We start from the raw sequence: 22,075 nt of genomic DNA, 5'->3' as shown, positions 1-22,075 counted from the left end.
AGTTTTTGGAATTGTTTTTCATATCAAATTACTTTTATTTTTTAGCATTACAAAAAGAAAATTGAAGGCCCATAGAAAGTTATGCCAAAGAAAAAAAAAAAAAAAAGCTTAAAATCTCTAAAGGCCTCTTGGTTTGCTGAAGCATAATAAAAGCACTTTCACAGAGTGATGCAGTTATGTGTTAGTTTGTTGTTGCAAAACCAAACAATTGTCTCTTTTGTGCAAAAAAGTCACTTTGAAGAAGAAAAGAATATCTTCATATGCAGTGACATCATTTGCTAAGAATTGCAAAATAGTACGGCAAATGACGTCTTAAGGGGTCAAATATAAAAAAAAAATATCTTTGGAATCTTAAAAGTTGCTCTATTTGTAAATGTGTTTATGACATAAAATTACAAAATATAAAAAATTATGAGTCAGAAAAGCTACAAGACAATTATCAACTTTCAATCAGTGAAGTAATTTAGCGTAGTTAAAATGAATTTATTCAATGAAATGAGCATAAAGATTCATAACTCTTTGCTGCTCATGCCAAACATTGTGGCATGAGCTTTTTTGCATCGTTATATTCCAATTGACATTTTCTGTATAGCGGCTGTTTTAAAAAATAGAAGCACATGACGAGTTAAGTTGCTGTTTAAAGAAAGTTTTAAATGCTAGTTGTGCTTTGCGAAAGTTAGTTTTGGAAAAGTGTCACATGATTGTGTAAAATATATCAACACTGCCCAAGAAGCGTCCACAATGCATGTCATTGTCCACCAAATAATGTGTGTCATTGTTTGTCTTTAAACTTGATTTTCCTGCAGTCCTTCATTCTACAATTACAACTTATGAAAATCTTTACATATTAAATTAAATTTAGGAACTGGAAATCATTTATTGATTAAGCTCCCGTGGGAAATATGTGGTTTCTTCCCCTTCAAAATGACTTTTTCATGTCGCACATCCCGATGACGCCGGAAACTGTCGTCATCCTGTTCAACTGCTTTATTTTTTTGACGATGAAATATTGAGAATCTCAAACTGTCACGAATCTTCGCAGACAGAGAAAAGAAAGCACGAGAGACTCTTGTAATGTTGATATGTACAAATATCCACCTTGTTCAAGACCTTCAGCTTGCTGGATGGAAACACTCCTAAACACTGGATTGCTATGGATTCTTTACCTCCTCTTGGCCTGCAATTCCTTTCAGTTCAGATCAAATCCAAAACGTCCACATCAAAAGTATTCATGTTTGCCTGGCTCACAATAGATCATTGGTTAGAGTGCCATAGCAGAAGCCTGTCATCTATGTACGGTTGACAGATATTACAGCTTCAACCGACACAACACAGACTTTAAAGAAGATGAAACAGGACTTGGATGTTGACAGATTATTGATAGCTCTAGTTTTGAGGAGTTTGGTCTTCAGTCTGTTCCTCTGAGCGCTCATGTGGCTGGTGTTTCCGCCTGGAGGCTGGACATGCGTATCTGTGAGCTGCTCTTGCTGAGGATTGAGAGCTGCGTGCCTCCATTCACACCACTGCTGGCCAGGGACGGATGCCTGTGCTTCATATCCACGGCAAAATACCGGTTCACCGTCCAGCTGCGCCATTTTCGCTTGATTTCTGACTGCACCTTTGGGGAGAAACTTCAATGGGTTATTAAACTGACTGGATCCTACAGGAGGACATCCGCAGATCTCTTTCCATGCTGGTCATGGACAAGCCTGAATTTTAAATCATCTGGTTAATAATTTACACGTAAGGCTGGTATAATGAGCACTGCAATGTGAAAGGGCCTCAGGAGACATTTCTTTATGCAAACAACAGAATCTTTATTACAATTTACAACAAATCTGATAAAAATTAAATAAAAAGAATTGTCATTTTATAATAAAATTAGGGCTGGGCAATGGTTAATCGCGATTAATCACATCCAAAGTAAAAGCTTGTGTTTACATAATATATGTGTGTGTACTGTGTATAATTATTTTGTATATATAAATACACACACACATGCATGTATATATTTCAGATTTTTTTAAAATTTATGTATAAAATATTGATATAATATAAACTATGTATAAATATGCAGTATATACATGCAAATATTTCTTATATGCTGCATGCATACGTGTGTATTTATATATGCAAAATAATTATACACGGGACACACATATATTGTGATTAATCGTTGCCCAGCCCCAAATAAAATATTTTAATTCACTCTAAAAATGCTTAGTTGTTTCAACCGATGTTTGGGTCAAATATGGACAAACTTAACCGTTGGGTTTAAAAATGTCATTGAAAAAATGTAAACCAATGGTTGGGTTTGTCCATATTTGACCCAAACATGGGTTGAAACAACCCAGCATTTTTTAGAGTATGCAATTAAAATATGCATTTATGCATTTCACAGATGCTTTTATCCAAAGAAGCTTACAACAGAGGACAATATTGTACTTATTTTTGTAATCTATTTATTTTACATTTCTCACTTACAATACTTTGTACTATACAATATTTTGGAGTGTTTTCTACATTTTTTCAATAGGAATCCATTAGTAATTGTGGTAACTGGAATTGGGCCATGCTAAATCAGAATGAAATGTTGCTAACAGTATCAGTTCATACGAAGTGTGAATAACAAGACTCTTTATTTTTCAGTGGCATTTGTAAAGGACTTACCTCTCCATTGAGAAAGCAGTAAAGAACAGCTACAACAAAGCCCTGAAAAGAAAAGTTGTTTAGCCTAAGTAAGGAATAATTGACGACAGGCCGTTGAATTATCAGAAAAATAAAGTACTATAAAAAAAAGCAACTTAAAACATAGTAAAATTCTTTGAAGTTTACTTGGGAAAAAATTGCAATTATTATAATCTTGTTTAATCTAATAATATATCATCAGATAAAATAAAGTGGACAAATTAATACTTTTTTTAGTTCATAATTAATGTTAACCAACATACCATACACTACAGTGTACAGAATATACATGAAATCAAAAAATAAAATGTTGTTGGTCAGTGCAAGTATTTGAAATCTCATATCTGAGAGAGCAAAATGCGGGGCGTATACCTGAAAAGAACCAAGACCAAGTTCAAACACGAGTCTTTCTCTCTTGCTGACATCTTCTGGTGTGAGCGCAAAAATGGTATAGTGGATTCCAAATAGAGGAATGAGGAGAAGAGTGGAGCGGGCCAGACGCCTGTCAATCACACAACACACCAATCATGTGACTCCACAACTCAATAGAATGGTGCTAAACTTAGGAATGTAAATATATAAAACCAATATGTATATTACTAACAGATAAATGCTGGACTCATTCCCTCCAATATCTGGAGACTGCAGCTTCTGCACCAGGATTATAATGATGCCAATAAAGAGTATAAAGTTGATCTGAAGGTAAAAAAAAGACAAGAAATATGGTGTATATTTAGTTATGTCCTGCTGAATCAATACAATAATGCAGTAGCTTAATATTACAGTCAAAATTCTTTTGAGAGGGAGTATTTTAGCCGTACCATGATGGAGGCGAGAACAGGACCCTTGATCACCCACCAGATGGCAGCATTGTCATTAATATCCCAGCAACTGCAGGCAACGTTAGATATTTAGCCAATTTGATCAGTTATTCCCCCATTGATTTATTTAATAAAAATCATATTATTATAGATATGATAAATAAATTCTTCATCTTACCCAATGTTATCAAAATGAGCTCTTAAGACAGCCCAGACAGCCACACATATTGTTGGAGTACCTGAGAAAGCATGGGCAAACGGGAAAAAAACTTAATTTCACTTACAAACACTTGTATGTATGTGTTAAAAGGTGTAATTTTGGGTCGTACCCCATCCAATAATGGTGTACCAGTAGAAGTATCTTTTCTCTGGAAAGAATGTCTCAACGAGCAGAGTAAAGAGATACAATCCCTCAATGAACAGCCAGAAGTAGTTTGACAAAACACAATAATGAAAAAATACCATCACCGCCTTACACTCCACCTGCAGAAAGAAAAACTTGGGGTGAATACTGCATCATCAAAATTAATTTGAATTTACATATTCTCACTGGATAGTTCCACGCCATTGACGGAAATTTCCGTCATTTGTGAGAAAACGCTTCCCCGCCAATGGCGGAATTTTCCAGCTTTCCATGTTTTCACTGTTATACGGTAGGGGGCGCTATTACACATCTTCTGTTCTGAATGAGTACTGAATTTCCTGATAAAAACACGTCATGCGAACTGCGAAGAAGATGCAGAAACGAGCGATATCATGTGTAATCGTATGCATATGAAACATAACTCAATCACATTAAACAGCATATAAATTTAACAAAGTATTCTGGGTGCAGAATACAAAAGTATTTTTGTGAAAATGGTAAAAAAATTGGGTTGAGTAAATTAATTTACATTTTCGAGTGAACTATCTACGGTGGCCGAGAGAGCTCAACACCCTGCAACTGAAGAAAACACATGCAAATAGAAAAACACCCGCAAATTAAGAAAACATCTTCATCAGTTTTACAACACATGTGTGCTCCAAATACTCACAACATCCCCAAATACAGGAACGCGCTGCAAATAGAACAGAACACAACGGAAATGTTTCGGGAGGACCCCAATAAGTGACGAACCCGGCTGGGACGTGCTTACTGCTCGTGAGCATCCCTATGCCCTAATCCCTACAAAGTGCAGAGCCCTTGAAGTGGGGACTTTGGAGTGAGCACGGCACTTGTGTGCCATTATGTAGCCGTTTGGAACGCACTTGGTGAAGGGAGCAATGAAAGACAATGTAATTTCCTCATTATTTTCAGCTGGGATGTTCCCATGACAACGCAGCACAGCATCAGCTGTTGTTACGACAGAAATTGACTTATTATTGCTGTTAACATAACTGTTGCAAATAAATATACATTTTATACAAAAACGTTTTTAAAATATGCATTATATATCTGTGTGTGAGTGTCTCAACTTTAAAACTTGCCGTCTCATCTTTGGACCCTGCATTACATTTCTTATGAAACTTACTGTATTTAAATAACATGACAAAATGTGTGTAACTGATGTATAGATTAAAATCTTACCCTCATGTTCTTTTTCTCCATCTTTTTTAGTTTTCAGCTCATTGTTATCTCTTCTTTTCTCATTTGTATTCTGATGACACTGAACATATTGTAGGCCATACAAAGTTTGTCATAGTCTTTGAGCTATGCACGTCCCAGCCGGGTTCGTCACTTAGTGTGGTCCCCTGGAAACATTTCCATTGTTTTCTGTTGTATTTGCAGCGCGTTTCTGTATTTGATTGTGAGTATTTGAAGCACCCATGTGTTGTAAAACTGATGAAGATGTTTTCCTAATTTGCGGGTGTTTTTCTATTTGCATGCGTTTTCTTCAGTTGCAGCGCGTTGAGCTCTCTCGGCCACCGTAACTATCCCTTTAAAAACAGAAGAGCTGTTGCACAGGGAAAGATTCCCTGGGAAACATTCAAAGCACATTTAGCTAGTTGGCCATGCAAAAAGCAACTTTGAGGTGACTACAGAGACCTCATTATCTGAAGCAAATTAAAGCACATAACAGCAACACAAACGTGTCATTCTGAGACTAATTCCCTCCACAAAGAAATGACATGGGCAACCCGGGATGTTAATGGGCCCATCACCATGACTGCTTGGGTATTTGTGTGTGATGTAAAGGGGAGAGAGACTGAGACTCACGGTGTGTGTAAAGCAATGGCTGCTGTCCTCCTCTGCATATAAAATGCCGTCTTTAATGAAGACTGAGACGGCCCTCAGGATGAAGGACACAAACAAGTTCATATGAATGAAATTCCTGGTGCAATGTAGCTTCCTGTAGGTAAAATCGAAATAAAGAAATATTACATTCAATTTAAATAAGCCCATCCTATATGTACACTGCCATTCAAATGTTTGGGGTTGGCAAGGTTTTTGAATGTTTTTGAAAGAAATCTCAGTAACACTTTATTTTACAGTGTCCTTTGTACATATGTTACATACTTACCATAGTAATAAATGTAAATTATGCATAATTACATGCAACTAACCCTCAACCAAATCCTAATCCTATACCTAACCCTATAGTAAGTACATGTAGTTAATTAATATCACTCAGTACTTACACTGTAACAATGACACCTTAAAATAAAGTGTAAACCGAAAAATATATTGTGCTCACCAAGGCTGCTTTTATGGCTGATCAAAAATTGTACTAAGCCTACAATTTTACACAACTTTTTTTCTATTTTAATACATTTAAAAATGTATAATTTATTCCTGTGATGGCAAAGCTGAATTGTCAGCATACTCCATCATCAATCACATAATCCTTCAGAAATCATTCTAATATGCTGATTTGGTGCTCAAGAAACATTTATTATTATTATTGTCCATTTTGAAAACAGATATGCTGCTTAATATATTTTTGTGGAACCCATAATACTTTTTTTCAAGATTCTTTGATATAAAGACAGTTCAAAAGAACAGCAGTTATTTGAAATAGAAGACTATAAATGTAATTTGATAAAACAAAAAAAAAATGTTTTTAAACAAACAAAAAACTAACTCAAACTTTTGAATGTATATTTAAGTGCATCTTGTTTGTACATATTGGTATATCGGTTCAATATCGTATTATGACATACACATTTAAATATTCAAAAAAAATCTGCATACTAATTAGATTCTAATTTCAGGGGCTTAGTTTATTAAATCATTATGCCCCATATATAATTTATACCTGTGTATCAAAATGCCTGTTAGTGAAACCACTCTATTACTGAGATGCAGGTGTTTTTCTAAACACGTCACTAAGACACATGTTCTCTAGTTTCTACTGAAGCTTGAGAATAGAACGAAAGCTCATGACCTCTCTCTGACCTCTCACCTGAACCTGCAGAGAATGACCATGGCAGTGGTGAGAGACACCAGCGAAGTGCTGTAGCCCACAGTGTACAGAGCCTTTACAGACACATAGTACATGTCCTGCAACAAAAAGTAAAAAATACTGTCAGCTAATTCAAACATGATACATTAAAATGATAAAGCCCACCTCTAATGAATACTGTACACTAAATACAGAAATAATTCTTTAGATTTATTTAGAGATTTATTTAGAGGCTAGGGGGGTTAGGAATCTTCTGAGGAGATACAGAATAAGTAGACAGCAGGAAAGGTTAAGGGTGCTTACTGGAGTTGTTCCGTTTTCATTAAAAGGGCAAACATCAACGTAGTGAGGGAACATCTCCGACCAGCCATACTCAGTGCAGTTACGACTCACTTTTCCAAACTCTACAAAAGGCGCAAAAAAATCCAATACATTTCTTTGAGAAAATGAGACCAAACAATAATAAATCAAATAAACATAAACAAGCAGTGTTGTTATGGTCAACTAAAATGATTAAAACTTGTTTTCATTAATCGTCGCTCAAATAATTATAGATGAAAAACTTAAACGCAAATTAGTAATGTTGCCCTGTGTAAAACCAAATAAGTAAAAAATTAAATAAAAAAACTGAGGTAATCAGTTACATAAAAAAAATGTAAGTTGAGAAATTCAAAGTTAAACAGACCTGGCAGAATTTTATTTTGTACTCATACATTTTAATTGCTTATAATTTTAAATATTTGAGTAAGCTAATTCATACCGTTAATCTCAATTTAAATATTTTAAAAAAATATTTCAAAGCTAAAGTATTCTGAGTGGTTTGTAGTGCTTTTGCAGGGTGTTTTTGGGTAGTTCCTTACTAAGTCAAAAGACGCCAATCCCCCTATGATAATCCGGCTCTCTAGATAAGGCCTGATTCCCTGCTTTCCCTCCATTTTATTTTCCAATAGGCAAAAAAACCTGAGTCTTTATGTATATAGTCTTTTTAAGTATATATTACTTAAAAGCATATCTCTTCTCAATAAGCCCCACATTTTGAGATTTCATTCATGCTCACCATCATTTTCTTCATTCATGACTTCAAATAGCTCAGGACAGGACATCCAGACCACTTGTCCAATTTTTGCTGGCTGCCAGCAAGTAAGGTTGTCCCACATCCATCGGCAGACTAGAGGATAACAAAAAAAAGACATGGAGTATCATAACTAGTTGAACTCTCTGGTAACTCTGCTTCTGAACCAGTTTTTATTGGGGTATTTACGGGGCCTGAGAATAGAACAGCCTAGTTTAAGATATATTTAGGTGTGCTACTTGACAGCCATTCTTAAGAAAATCAGCGCAAATGACAAGCAAGACTTGCATCTGCTCCAGTAAGGAAATAGATTGTAGGAATTCAATTAAAACAATGCCACAGCATTAGCATGCATGCAATTAAAATATGGTGTATTTAAAGGGATACTTCACCGATTAGCATTAAGCTTTGTATCAGTAGAAACCCGGTAGTATTTTCAAATGACCGTGCTTCCCTCCCTCATGTCCCCCTGAGACGAGAGATTTCTGTATTGTGTGTCTGGAAAAAACCTCAGATGACGCAAAAATCGTCATTTTGCGTCAATAGAGGCTTTTTTGGCCAGAGGCTATAGACTACGGCCAGTAGTAGGAGCTAGTTCCGCATGTTTTCAACCTGCCCATTGGGGATCTCACGATAAAATGCCGTCTTTTCAGTTTCAAGTCAACTAATAGCCTAGTTGTATCATTTCTTCTGATACTGCCCTCTGTAACCGGTAGGCGTGGCTTGGGAGTGGCCTCATAGAGCAGCAAAGCAAGTGCATTCTGGGAGTTGTTGTCTTTCATCCACATGAGCCAAAAATGAATTTTCTGGCTTTTCTCAGTCTAGAAGGCACCAACTTCTAAAATAATTTCATATTTCTACTACATAAATTACCTAATTTAAATACACATTAATCTTTCCAGTGGTGAAATATCCCTTTACGGTCTATTATGTTGAAGAAAATGCTCAAATTCAGTAAATACATAAAAATAGAGTTGTTTTTCGATACTTAAATTAATATATATATATTTTCTAATTAAATGTTAGAATAATTAGAAACTTTAGCCATGTTTGATCTTTGTTATTTTTCATTTTTCTTTCTTTCTCTTTCTTTATGCAGGTAAAGGTGTCAGCATCGCTCTGTGATGCATTTTTTTATTGTGTATTTGTGTATATGAGCACGCAGAATCTATCTTATTTATTTATCCCTTTATCTATATTTTTATTTTCAATAAATCCCTCTTCATTGAGGGGGGAAAAAGAGTTTTGCAGTGAACTAACCATGTGATGCTAAAGCATCTTATCGTCTCCATCAAGGATTAAGGACCCAAAGAGAAATAGTAAAGACGCGCGTGTGTGTGTGTGTGTGTGTGTGTGTGTGTGTGTGTGTGTGTGTGTGTGTGTGTGTGTGTGTGCGTGTGCGTGTGCGTGTGTGTGTGTGTGTGTGTGTGCGGTTGTGTGTGTGTGTGTTTGTGTGTGTGGACTGCTGATCTTGATTTGCATGGACAGGACAGCATCTGCCAGCTGTGTTTTTCCTCTGCTGCAAACATTAGAATGTTTTCACAGTGCTTTCAAAATATTACCCAGACATGCTTGCAAAGACTTCATTAAAATCTAGTCACTTTACAGTTATTTACAGTATTGGAAATGTTCTGTTTCCATTCCATTTGTATCCGTACATTCTTATTAGTAAAGCTTACACACAACAGCCTTCACTGCAGCCTTATAAACTGCCCAAGTGTTTACTCTAAATTACAGGCATAAATTCAAACAACGAGAGCTTGACATTTGCTTCTTGGTGGTCTGCGTAAATGTCAAACATTTATAATAACAAAAGGCCAAGCAAGTGTTTTAAACACTCTGCTTCTCAAGCCAAGCACTCAAACATTTTGTTTCATGAATTATAACAGTCTGCAACAAAGGTACACAACAATTCTGACGACACTCACAGAATCTCAAATATGGAGTTTTCTATTCTAAAGCCTTTAGCATTCCTTTAATTTAATTTAAAACACGGGTCTTCAATCTTTTTCAAGCATACAACCTTTTGTTGCAGCGGCTCTCAGTCTCAACCTTACAGACTCCGAGGGCCTTCATTGTAAAAGATGATATTTGAAGGCCCCTCAAGATATTTCTGATATTTCTACTGAAATAATAAACTTCCTCAACTTTTTATTTTTTATTTAAATATGTATATAAAAGTTATATATTATATTTATAATACTTATATTTAGTATTGAAAACTTTATTAATTCCGGAGGTTTCAACTGAATGTTTTTCAAGGTTTATTACCAATGAATATACATGACTTTCTAGTAATTTGTGATTATATTATATATTTTTTTATTTTTTTTACTTTTCCTCACAAATAGAAATTTCTACCTGATAATATTCTTTAGAGCTTAACATAACTTGAAAAATGATATTCATTATAAAATGGTCCATGACTTTTTAACATTTTCTTAAAGGTATAGTGGAGGATTTTCTTTTTCCGGGTGGATCATCAAGACTATTGGTCCTCCTAATTGTCAATCATTCTGGTGATATGTTTACGTAAGGCCGTCGTACGTGCTCGTCCTTTCTGCGCATGCGCACTTTCACTTTCATATGTGTGGTGAGCTATGGTTTCAGCGATTCATTGAAGCTCGCCGTTCTCACCGGGTTTTTTCAAAATGTCTGAGGGTCGCAAGAGAAAAAGTGTCTACGAATTGTATGACAAGAAGAGAAAGGCCTCTGAAGAAAGAAACAAGACCAGTGTTTTTGGGAGAATATTTCACACGCTGGCGTGCGCTAAAAGCACAGGTTGGGCTTCCCACTGATGCCTCCGTCGCGAAGTTTCTACTCGACAGGTAAAGTTTGGCATGCTATTTGGAGAAATCCATTTAAAATCACTGCTAGTAAAAGTTAATGTAAGCTATGATTAGCGATGCTAGCGTTTAATAGGCGTTCCCTCTCGGGAGCAGTTGCGCATGTGCATTTTTTCAAAAAGTGGAGAGGGCGGTTCTTTTCTAAAATTCGGGAAAATCCTCCACTATACCTTTAATTTTATTTTTTTATATTAATATTTTCCAGGTCTAGAAATTACAAGTTGTTGAGGGAATGAATTAAAATGAGAAATATGACATCCACTTAAATCATTTTTTTTTGCTTTTTAGCTTGTTTTAAAGCATGTTTAGTCTTATTTTAAATAATTTTTTTAAGCTATCTTGCGATCACCTTGGAACTGCTGAGTACCAGTGAGTCTCGGCCCTGTGGTGAGAATCACTGCTTTAAAGGGATACTTCACCTCTGGAAAGATGAATGTGTATTTAAAATGGGTAATTTATGTAGTAGAAATGTGAAATTATTTTTGAATGTGTAGCCTTCTAGACTGAGAAAAGCCAGAAAATGTATTTTTGGCTTATGTGGATGAAAGACAACAACTCCCAGAATGCACTTGCTTCGCTGCTCTACGAGGCCACTCTCAAGCCACGCCTACCGGTAAGAGCGCGCAGTTAAACAATAAGACTAGGCTACTAGTGAGTCTCCGTGACGAGTCTGCCCGGGATTTCGAGATCACCCCAAATGTCCGGGATTCGGCATTTGCGTTCTACATTCGCCATTTATTATGTTTACTGTGGCGAGCAGGACGAGGCTGAGGGCCGCTGGAGAACGGCGCGAGGCCGGTGGCGTGATTACTGATGAGTGACAGAGGAGCGGGAATTTTCTTAGCAATGTTAAAAAGCACATCAACCGATCACTTGTTTAGCGTTCATGTAAACTTTACATTCAGATTCACCAATCGGAATGAATTCAGTTAGATTGAAACAAAAGGTGTGCATGTAAACAATGAATGGCGACTGCAGAAAGCAAAAGCTGAATCCCGCACATTTTGGACGATCTCGACGGCCGGACATGTCCGGGAAAAAGAGGATGGTAACCCCTACTACTCAGCTTTCTCCTACTACTCAGCTTTCTCCACAGAACAAGAGCCTGCTAGCTTAGCTTCCAAAGAAAGAAGGCTGACACTATGTGTACATTCTGTGAGTGAGATCCCACCCTCTATGGGCGGGTTGAAAACATGCAGAACAGCCCCTACTACTGGCTGTAGTCTTTAGCCTCTGGCCAAAAAATCCTCCGATGACAGAAAATGACGATTTTTGCGTCATCGGAGGATTTTTTCCAGACAAAAAAGACATAAATCTCTCGTCTCATGGGGACATGAGGGAGAAAAGCACGGTAATTCGAAAACACTACGGGTTTTCTACTGATACAAAGCTTAAAGGGATAGTTCACTTTGAAATTAAATTTTGGTATGTTTTAGCTTACCTCAAGGGCATCCAAGATGTAGGTGTCTTTTTTTCCGCAGTAGTTTCAATTTTGATATTTTTAGGTCAAACCGTTCTTGTCTGTCAGTCATATAATGCAGGTCGATGGTCACTTTTTTAATGGCTCTTGAACTCAGCCACGTCCAAGTGATCTGAGAGCGCGGGCGGGTATAGATATATACACTAGATGTCGCCTTGGCTACTGCGAAACCGTAGCCAAGGCGACATCTATTGTATATATCTATACCCGCCCGCGCTCTCAGATCACTTGGACGTGGCTGAGTTCAAGAGGTAAAAACGATATAAAAACTGTTCGTTTTCTCACACAAACCGCTCGTTTCGTGTCTTAGGCCATCAATGTGTTCTTACGATGGGGAATTGTTTAATTTGGACGACGGGGAATTGTTTTAATTTGGACTCTGTGCATGCTGTTTGAGACAAGTGACCATCGACCTGCATTATATGACTGACAGACAAGAACGGTTTGACCTAAAAATATCAAAATTGAAACTACTGCGGAAAAAAAGACACCTACATCTTGGATGCCCTTGAGGTAAGCTAAAACATACCAAAATTTAATTTCAAAGTGAACTATCCCTTTAATGCTAAATCCTGAAGTATCCCTTTAATGGATAGAAAGATCAACCCCTGTGAGATATTATATAAAACTGGGTTGCACTGTAATCCAGATGCATAATAACATGCGCCGCCTAGTAACATATTGTATTTCTATACTTTGTCATGAAATTTACATTGCAGAGCCATTAAAAAAATTATAAAAATTGCACATTTTCTGTTTAGCTATTGAAGTTAACTATTAACTATGAAAAATAAGATTTGGTTTAATGCATAATTATATATATTTTTAATTGTTTGAGACAAATAATTGATGGACCCCCAGCACTATCATCTGATTGCTTAAAGCAAATTGACGTGTATCACTCAAGAGCTGGCACTGAGAAGAGCTGGCACTGAGAAGCCATTAAAGACCGATAACTGTCAAACACTCTTTATTGTCTGTCACGTTAGGTATTTATACAGTATCAATCTCATTTTCTTTGTAGCAGTGCTAAACACAGACCCAAATGAGGAGCTTGTACTTTAGCAAGCTTTAGAAACTGGATAAAGCCCATATAAAATGGCTGAATGAAGGAAATCGATGAAAATGGCCCAAAATCATATTCCAATGTCTTGTTTGTTTAGTTGGCCATAAGCATGGCTATAGCACAGTCCAAAGACAGTATGAAAAGTGAAGAGTTTGATGTAAGATAGCTACTGCTGGGAGATTATCCTACAAACATATATATTATTTTAATTATTATAGTTTAAGAAATTAAACATTATATGAGAACTTAAACAAGCAAAGTTCAATTCTTTGGGGGATGCAAGGAGGACATTTTTCTTCCAGGAAAAACATTGCAAGGCTCACACAAAATGACAAATCATGATTCCTCTCCTGAGGGCAGCCATAATTACTTGTGTAAATTAGACACAGATGCATGATTAGATAAAAGACAGGGGTGTTTGTCTCTGTTCTCCAGAATCTTCCAGAAATACAACACATCGCAGGCATTCTATATTGTAGGATAATTTTTTGCCTATTATGAAATATATGATTCAAAGAGCCAATGATCCAATCAGTGTTTATTTTAAGCAGCTTAAAATAGGTAAAGTAAATGAGTAAGTTAAGGCAAAATAATGGTATGAAGATGAAGCGATGTAAATAAGCTACTGTGGCCCATACATTCCACTGACAGTTGCAAATAGTCTTGTGTATTGTGTGCTTTCTGTTTTTATTTGCTCTATGTACATCTCAGTACTCCGTTCAGCTTATAGCCTAAAACTGTGGGAAGCTCTAGTTACATATTAACGCATGAGTCCATTCCCTAAGGACAGCTCCTTGTCAAATCAAAATGTCAGTATCTCATTACTGTCTGTGATTGTGACTGCCCAAAGGATTATGATCAATGCCACATGCAGACAGCACTGGAGGGGTGTCAGAATCAGTTCTGGAAGAGCTCTGAGCTTATGATCTTCCCCCCATTTCCTGCAAACCGACCGTCACAGTGTCTTAAATTCTTCAGCTTATAGTCTGACAGCATTAGGTTTAATTCTGTCACCCATTTATTTCAGATCACTTGTGAAATACCTAATCTAAACTGAAACTCATTATAAAACTTATTTAAAACGTTTCTTATTGTAGCTATGAATAACTTCAAGTATTCCATATTTAGATGACTAAAACGTCTCGGTTACGTATGGTAACCCACGTTCCCTGAAAGAGGGAACGGAGACGTTCGTCCGAGGGATCCAACAGATATGGGATCTTCGCAGAGATCCCATTTCTATTTAGAGAGAAACTAGACGAGCCAATGCACATTGGTATGCGATAATTGCGCCAGGATTTTGAATGGGAGCTTTTGCAGGGCCGGATTGAAAACTTGCAGGTCCAAGATTGGCCGTAACCCACTGCCTTTCTTGGGTACAATGAAGTAGGGGCTGTAGAACCCTGACTTCATATCGGCTGGAAGGACCGGCTCGATCGCGTCCTTCGCCGGTCAGACTTCGATCTCTGTCCGTAAGACAGGAGCACCAGTAGCCATCACTGTGGTGAACCGGATGCACCTGAACTTGGGAGGGCGCCGGGCGAACTGAATCCCATAGCTGAGTCTGATGGTGGGGATGAGCCAGCGGGTTGGTCTGGGAGCACTAGCCAGGCTACAAGAGGCCGTACTAGCGGGACCAACGGAACCACAGACGTACCGTGGAGGGGAAGCGAGGTGGAGGACAGGGACCCGACCCGAGAGGCGGCTCGGAGTGGGGTCTGTGTGTGCAGTGCAACACTCACCTGGCTCCACGGGTGGACAGAGGATGCATGGGAAGGCTTGACTGCGTTCTCGAACCGCATGCTGCTGTCCGCTGGCGATTGCAGAAGGGGATGAGAGTGGCGAGGTTTCGTAACAGCGCACACCGTCGACCTCGCCTTCTTGTGAAGAGGGGAACGAGAGTGACGAGGCATAGCGTCATGCACTGTCATTCTCACCCTGTTGCCAAGAGGGGAACGAGAGCTGCGAGGAATAGCATCGCAAGCTGCCATTCTGGTTCTCTCTGGGAGGCGGGAATGAGAGAGGCGAGGCATGACGGTGCACGCTGTCGTCCCCACCCTCGTGGCACCCAGAGATTTCAGAAACTGCTCTTTATTGAAGGTGTGGGTACCGCTGGCTGAGCCAGAGGCAGAAAAAATTTGTTAAATTCTGCACCCGGCCCTCCTCCGGGGAAAGAGCAGCTTTATCCCAGTCCGGGTTGCCCGTCTCAGAGGTTTCCCTGCGAGGCTCAACGTCACAGTAGAGCTGGCTGTGGCGGAGTCCCCTGTGGCGGAGACTGAGGGGCAGTCCACGAGTGTTTTTCAAGCACAAAGGGGCAAGCTCTTGATTGCCTCAGCCTGCTTCTGAACTGCAGAGAACTGCTGGGCCCAGTCCTCGTCAGTGTCGCCGAAAAGGCCACCTTGTGCGATGAGAGCATTGAGAAGGCACACTTGGTGATATCTCGCACCTCTGCAAGGTTTAGCCAGGGGGGCGCTTCTGGACCACCAGGGTGGACATCGTCTGGCCGAGGGCCAACGCTTTGACTTAATCTCAGTCAGGAGGTGGCCACCAGAAGAGGAACTAAATCGGGGAATAGGCAAAGGGACTCCACCTCGTGTTAGGTACTCGAGTCTCGACCGCGCATCTAGAGCGCCGTACGACACACGGGGTTGCCGTGACAACCCGCACACTAGCAGCTCGACGGCACACAGCACGTTGAACGCTCAAGCCCTTGCGAGAAAGGGAAGATGAACAACGTGCCGACGTGGTCATGTTCTCCTGAGAGAACATGAACCACCCACAAATGCAGTTTCAGCATGCTTAAGCCCAGGCATGTGAGACAGTGATGGTGGCCGTCACATGAGGACAGGGAACACCGCATCCAGAAACACACGAGTGGAATGTAACACTCATGTAAGCTCTTTCAGGAAATTTTTGCTCTCTCTGGTGTTGAAGCACACAGGGGGATGTCCGCGGCCAACAGCGGGAAATAGTCCAATCCGCTGAGGCACTCAACCTAACCACCACGCTCTTTTTTTTTTTTTTGAGGTGATCCTGCTGTTGCGCGCCGTGACACGCAACACGAAGGTAGGGCTTCTTCCGAAAAGAACACTCGAAAAGTTTTCTTTTCTTTAGAAGTAAGACTGCTGGAACAAAACATGAATCAGCTCGGCTCCGAAGCGAAATGCAAAGATGCGTTGCACCTTCTGCTCATTATATACCTGCACTGTGTGATAGAAGCAGCTGGCGCAATTATCGCATGCCAATGTGCATTGGCTTGTTTAGTTTCTCTCGAAGTAGATTGGTCTCTCTGCGAAGATCCCATTTCTGTTGGATCCCTCCGATGAACGTTGGAGTGACCAACATGAAAGGGAACAGCAGTTTCAGGTATATCTATTGTTTGCATTTACAGCTAAACACTAATAGCTTTGCACAGCATATAACAGAAACATGCAACATTTATGTGTGGCTCTTAAATTGAAAAATTTGTGGATTGAAATAGTATGCATACACAGTCTGACAAATAATAAGTACCACCTCCACATAACCAAAGCACACACAGACTCACATATTTGTTTGTTTTTCGATCATGGTGAGGATTGTTGGTGACTGGGTGAGTTCCTGAGACAAATTTGTCTCTAACCTGAACTAGTGCTAAGTAAAAGCACATACACAGACTGTACACTTACCTAATTCATGTTCACTGCTGGGGTCATCCATGGCCATCCTTTCCATGCACTTCTCTTTCTCTAACTGAATGACACAGTCTGGATGCATGCAGTAGATCTGAAAGATGTTTCAAACACAAGTGAAATGTAAGTAAGTGAGAAAGTAAAATGTAAGACACAGTAGCTGTTCAGTGCATACAGTGCAAGTACTTATTCAAAAAACGTACCTACTTGGAGAATGCAATTTCAGATGTAGCTTTACAGTATGGTTCCCTTCTCACATGGGGACTGCCGAGAAATACTGTTGTGATTGTGTTCGAACAATGTATGAGTTTGCTTATAGAATGGGGTTTGTCACTCTCATAAATAACTGAACTGTGTGAGAACATAAAGGTTGACACTCAAATACAGGACTGACAACTGTATTCTGCTGCTGCAGTGTTTAGGCTCTTCGAGAGCATAAATGTATAATTTGTAGCAAGGCTACTAGAGATGATCTACATCCTAAACAGTCCCAGTGTTATTCAAAAACTGTTAATTGCACATTTAAATGATCATTTTGCCTGGCAATTGCTCACTTTCCCTTGTCATGAACAGATAAAGCTTAAGGATTCTGACAGTGTTGGATTGACAGCCATGTACACAAAGGCATTTCGACAACATTACACCTCTATTATGTCTTGAGAGAGTTGTGACTTAGAAACTTGTAACACTTAAAACAATTATATTTTATAACACAATCACAGACATGGCATAATGTTTATTTGTATTTATACTTTTTTTTGCGTAGTGGCACAAATATTACAATAAAAAAAATAGGAAAATAAAAATATAAATGTCTTTAAAATATTATCAAGACAAAAAATACTTATTGATTATTTTTTGATAAAGGTATTTTAATAAAATAATAATTCATTAGTAATGATTAGTATTAGTACAATTAGTATTCATTAGTTTAAATCTGTTTTTTTCTGAATTATTCCACAGAGCACACTTGCGGGCCCCTGACTCTCTGTAAAGCAACATTTCATCCGCCAGGAGTTCTTGTATCCTGTGATGATACATCAGAACTGACAGAGTACAAGGTTACAAAATAAACAATGACAGCAGCCCAACAGCAGCCAAACACAGTGAGACTTTCAAGGAACAATGAATAAATTCAATAAAATTATTCCATTCTAAATTACCATATGTTTAAACATGCTTCAAAATTCCAGACAATAAACATCATTCTACTCTAAGAGTTAAATGCATTTATGAGACATCATTCATTATAAACATAGTTTAAGTTTTAGATCTTTTAGAAGAGCTCAGAGGGAAAATAAATACATTAATTGCAAAGCTTTGAATATAAGTATTAATATCCCATTGTTGCTGCAATGTTTTCTCACAAATATCCTTTAAATTCTTGAATATTGTTTATCTTAAAATTAAACAGTTTTCAAATAGACACAATAGTGCACACACCCACACACAGCACACAAGACATGAATTATCTTTAGCCCAGGGTCGAATGAAATTCTGAACCAATCCAAACGTGTGTTCCTTCGTATCTCTCCCACTCAGTGTAAGCTTTAAGAAATCTCTCCTTCCTGCATCATGTATCTACCAGGCCATTCATCTTATATCTTTGTAGAAAAACAAAATTGAGTATTGTTCCACAGTAGGCTAAATAGTTTTCTTCTCACAGGAGGTAGTGTTCTCCATCAAGTTGAACATTTGCAACATATACAAATTAATTTTGACTATATACTGTCAGTTAGAGTGCATCTTACTCACACATGTATCCAAACTTTGCTGATGGATATGTGCGCAGCGTTGTTTGCTGTTGTCAACTAGGGTTACAGTTGTGTGTTTACACTGCACACTCACTTTCACTTGAATCCAAATTAAACCATCACCACTGTCATCCCTTACATGTGTTTTGTTGAACTAGTGATGCCATCATCAGCTAAAATGCATGTGCAGGTTCCTTTACTTCCTGAACAAGCTCACACCCGAGTCCGAGTTGCTTTCACATTCACGTGAATCACACCACAGTTCCAGTGCAACTGAACTCAGACCACCCTACAGGTAGTCTCGGGTTCAGTACCCCAGTGCACTCCTGGGTCTGCATGACAGCTTTCACATTACCAATTTTTCATGCGAACCATGCCCTGTTTCAAACTAAACTGACAGTGTGAAAGCACCCTGAATATTGTTATTTATACATAATTACATTTTTCATCATACATGCATGACCCCATTTTTTTTCTCAAAAGGATTTTTGTATTTATGAAAAACTGCAACAGATCCCCATGTAAAAAAAAAAAAAAAAAAACTTCATCAGCATCTGCCTAAAATACACAATGGATTTAACAGTATTTGAAATAAAGTTTTGGGATATAATAAACGTCTCAGGTTACGACTTTAACCCTAGTTCCCTGAGAAGGGAACGAGACGCTGCGTCGATGACGCTTTGGGAACGCCCCTGCGTGATTGCGTCTGAAGCACTTGTGTCAACTAGTCCAATGGCGAGAGTCACGGGCATGACCAGGAAAGGATAAAAACAAATCCGGTCTGACCGGCGTTAGCTTCGATTTAGCCGAAGCAAGTCGATCACAGGAAAACAGGGAATATGACAAAGTGACGCAGCGTCACATATGTGTATGTGTATATATATATTATATATATATATATATATATATATATATATATATATATATATATATATATATATATATATATATGCATTACCTCAGCCACTCGATTCTTATTGCATAGTTTTTTTTGTTTTTTTTAGTAAACAGTAGCGGGGGAAAACTCCCGATAGTGCACACATATACACGTTGGGAATTTTTATGAATGAACACAGCCCGCCCCCTTATTTTCATTTTAATATAGAGCTACATGACTTTTCTTCTAACATGCTCTTCATAGATGAGGGTGGTGAGTTTTTATTCCCCCGCATCGATGCTCAGCACCTCTACCTCCTCAGAGATAGACTGCTGAAACACCGGGCTCTCTACCAGGGCTTTCGATCCCAGAGAGAAGGCAGAGAAAAGGCGGAGCCCATCTCTAACTCCTCCACGAGATCTATTTGCGAACCCCACAATACCAGCTTCCGTGCTGCCTCGGCAACAACGGGCCGGTACCGCGAGGAACTCGAGCCTGAAAACCCTCCTCAAAGAGTGACAGGCGGGAACGGAGCGTGCAAAGCGATAGTAACTCGCAATGCTCATAGTCAGCGCCCTCTAGCGCTGACAGATCATGCTCCGTTCCAAACAAACCACACATAAATCGTGTGTATCCCCACCCGTAAAGAAACGAGGGCAGACCGGATGTGCTTTTATCCTTTCCTAGTCGTGACGTCACCCGCCCATAACGCTCACTCTCGCCATTGGACTAGTTGACACAAGTGCTTCAGACGCAATCATGCAGGGGCGTTCCCAAAGTGTCATCGACGCAGCGCGAGTTCCCTCGAAAGGGAACTAATCACTGTTGAAACCCTCCCTATGACTGCTGATTTAAACCCCTGAGATTGTAGTTAGTGTGATAACTGGTCTCAGAGCACCATGCTCCTTGTGTGTTGCCTTGAAAACATGTGCAAAATTTAATAAACTTGAGCACCTGCATTAATATTCATGAGGACTGTGTAAGTTCTCACCCTGGCTGCAACACAGAGCTGATTTCCATCATAAAGAGACTACGTAATTCACTCCTACATCATGACAGCAACATAAAAAAAATCACACACACACAAAAAGCAAATCCTTAGAACTAGTTTATTCCCAGTACGTTTCTTTCTTTCTTTTTTCCTCCTGCTCTTTTTGCTGTCAATCTTTTTTTTTCTTTCCCTTTTTGTCCCCTCTATCCTTTACTAAAATGATGAACTTATGAATACCATTTATGGAACTGAAATGTGTTTTTGATTTGGCAGTGACTTTTTTTGGAAGGTGTGAAATTAACTTATTTTTCTGTGTGTGTGTTCTTCAGTATTGCTATCACTGCCTGGGAATGTCACATAGCATTTACACTACATTAAAAGACAAACAAACAATAAATAAATAAAATATTTTCTGTAGTTTATAGTTTTATTTATAGTTGTTTCTGCATATTAAGGGATAGAAGTTGATAGGTGTTTTAACACACATACTTCAGATTTAATGAAACAGCTTTATTCTGTTTTAACAGCGTTTTATGCTGAAAACATAGAGGGAAATAGGAGAAAAGAGGAGATACTCAATGCAAGTTGTATTTGTTTTTCTCCTATAACAATAATCCCATACATTGTATCACTTCAGTAATCCCCAGATTAACTGGAATTGGAAGGACTGTATTGTGGGATTAGTTTAGTCTGTAGGGAAACTCTTTTCTTTTAAACTTAGATTATCATGAGTATTAACACAAACAAGGGAATCAAAATCAAACCTAAACCATCTAAATCTGTATTTTAGAATTTTGTGGGATAACAAATTATATGTATGGGGGTAAGTGTTAATTCGTAGCCAGTTATAAAAGACTTTCTATTAAAAAAATAATAAATACTTTATATATGAATATTTAATGGCCTAGATTTTGCTATATATAGGCAAAATCATATTCATATTAATGACTTGGATACTATATCCCCATTGTGCAGTTTCTTATATTTTTAGTCATTTCAATGTGTTGTATGGTATTGCGCTCCACCTAATTGCTCAATTGTCATTTATAACATTTTATATTTGTCTTTACACATTTGTTAATGATAATGAAGGTTAATTTTGCCTTTAGTTTTTGCATGTTTTTGACTTTCTTTCATAAAAAGTCACTGGCAGATATTTTTAAGCAGTTTTTGTCAACAGAAGTAAAAAATGTTATCCTGTAATGGTCATATTTAAAACTGCTAACTGAGACAGAACAGGAGTATAACCTTTTGTAAATGTTCCATTGCAATGCCACTGCCAGTTTGTAGTGTTAACATAAAGTGAAATAAAACAGCATGGCCTTTGTTGCTTGAAGTACTCACTGTACCATAACTGTTTTGGCTCTTGGACAGTTTACATTTGGCCTGTCTGGTGCCAATGATTATTGGATGCCAGGAAGCATCT

General features: G+C 38.3%; 1 protein-coding gene across 1 annotated transcript in view; it reads right to left on the bottom strand.

Moving 5' to 3' along the window:
• Positions 1-1,293: 1,293 nt before the first annotated feature.
• adcyap1r1b (adenylate cyclase activating polypeptide 1b (pituitary) receptor type I) overlaps positions 1,294-22,075 on the bottom strand; it is a 27,846-nt gene continuing 7,064 nt past the window's right edge. The window contains exons 3-14 of the mRNA XM_082189871.1: positions 17,025-17,121; positions 7,950-8,060; positions 7,196-7,296; positions 6,893-6,990; positions 5,707-5,839; positions 3,839-3,992; positions 3,688-3,748; positions 3,510-3,579; positions 3,293-3,384; positions 3,061-3,190; positions 2,671-2,712; positions 1,294-1,618 (exon numbers count right to left, since the gene is read on the bottom strand). Of these exons, the coding sequence (XP_082045997.1) occupies positions 1,430-1,618; positions 2,671-2,712; positions 3,061-3,190; positions 3,293-3,384; positions 3,510-3,579; positions 3,688-3,748; positions 3,839-3,992; positions 5,707-5,839; positions 6,893-6,990; positions 7,196-7,296; positions 7,950-8,060; positions 17,025-17,121 (1,278 nt within the window). The 3' untranslated portion in view covers positions 1,294-1,429. The remainder of the gene's footprint in view (positions 1,619-2,670; positions 2,713-3,060; positions 3,191-3,292; positions 3,385-3,509; positions 3,580-3,687; positions 3,749-3,838; positions 3,993-5,706; positions 5,840-6,892; positions 6,991-7,195; positions 7,297-7,949; positions 8,061-17,024; positions 17,122-22,075) is intronic.

The sequence above is a fragment of the Leuciscus leuciscus genome, assembly GCF_965113295.1.
Source record: "Leuciscus leuciscus genome assembly, chromosome: 14".
In the NCBI taxonomy this organism is placed as follows: Eukaryota; Metazoa; Chordata; class Actinopteri; order Cypriniformes; family Leuciscidae; genus Leuciscus; species Leuciscus leuciscus.
The sequence above is the reverse complement of the archived record's forward strand: the minus strand, read 5'-3'. Positions and strand labels throughout refer to the sequence as shown.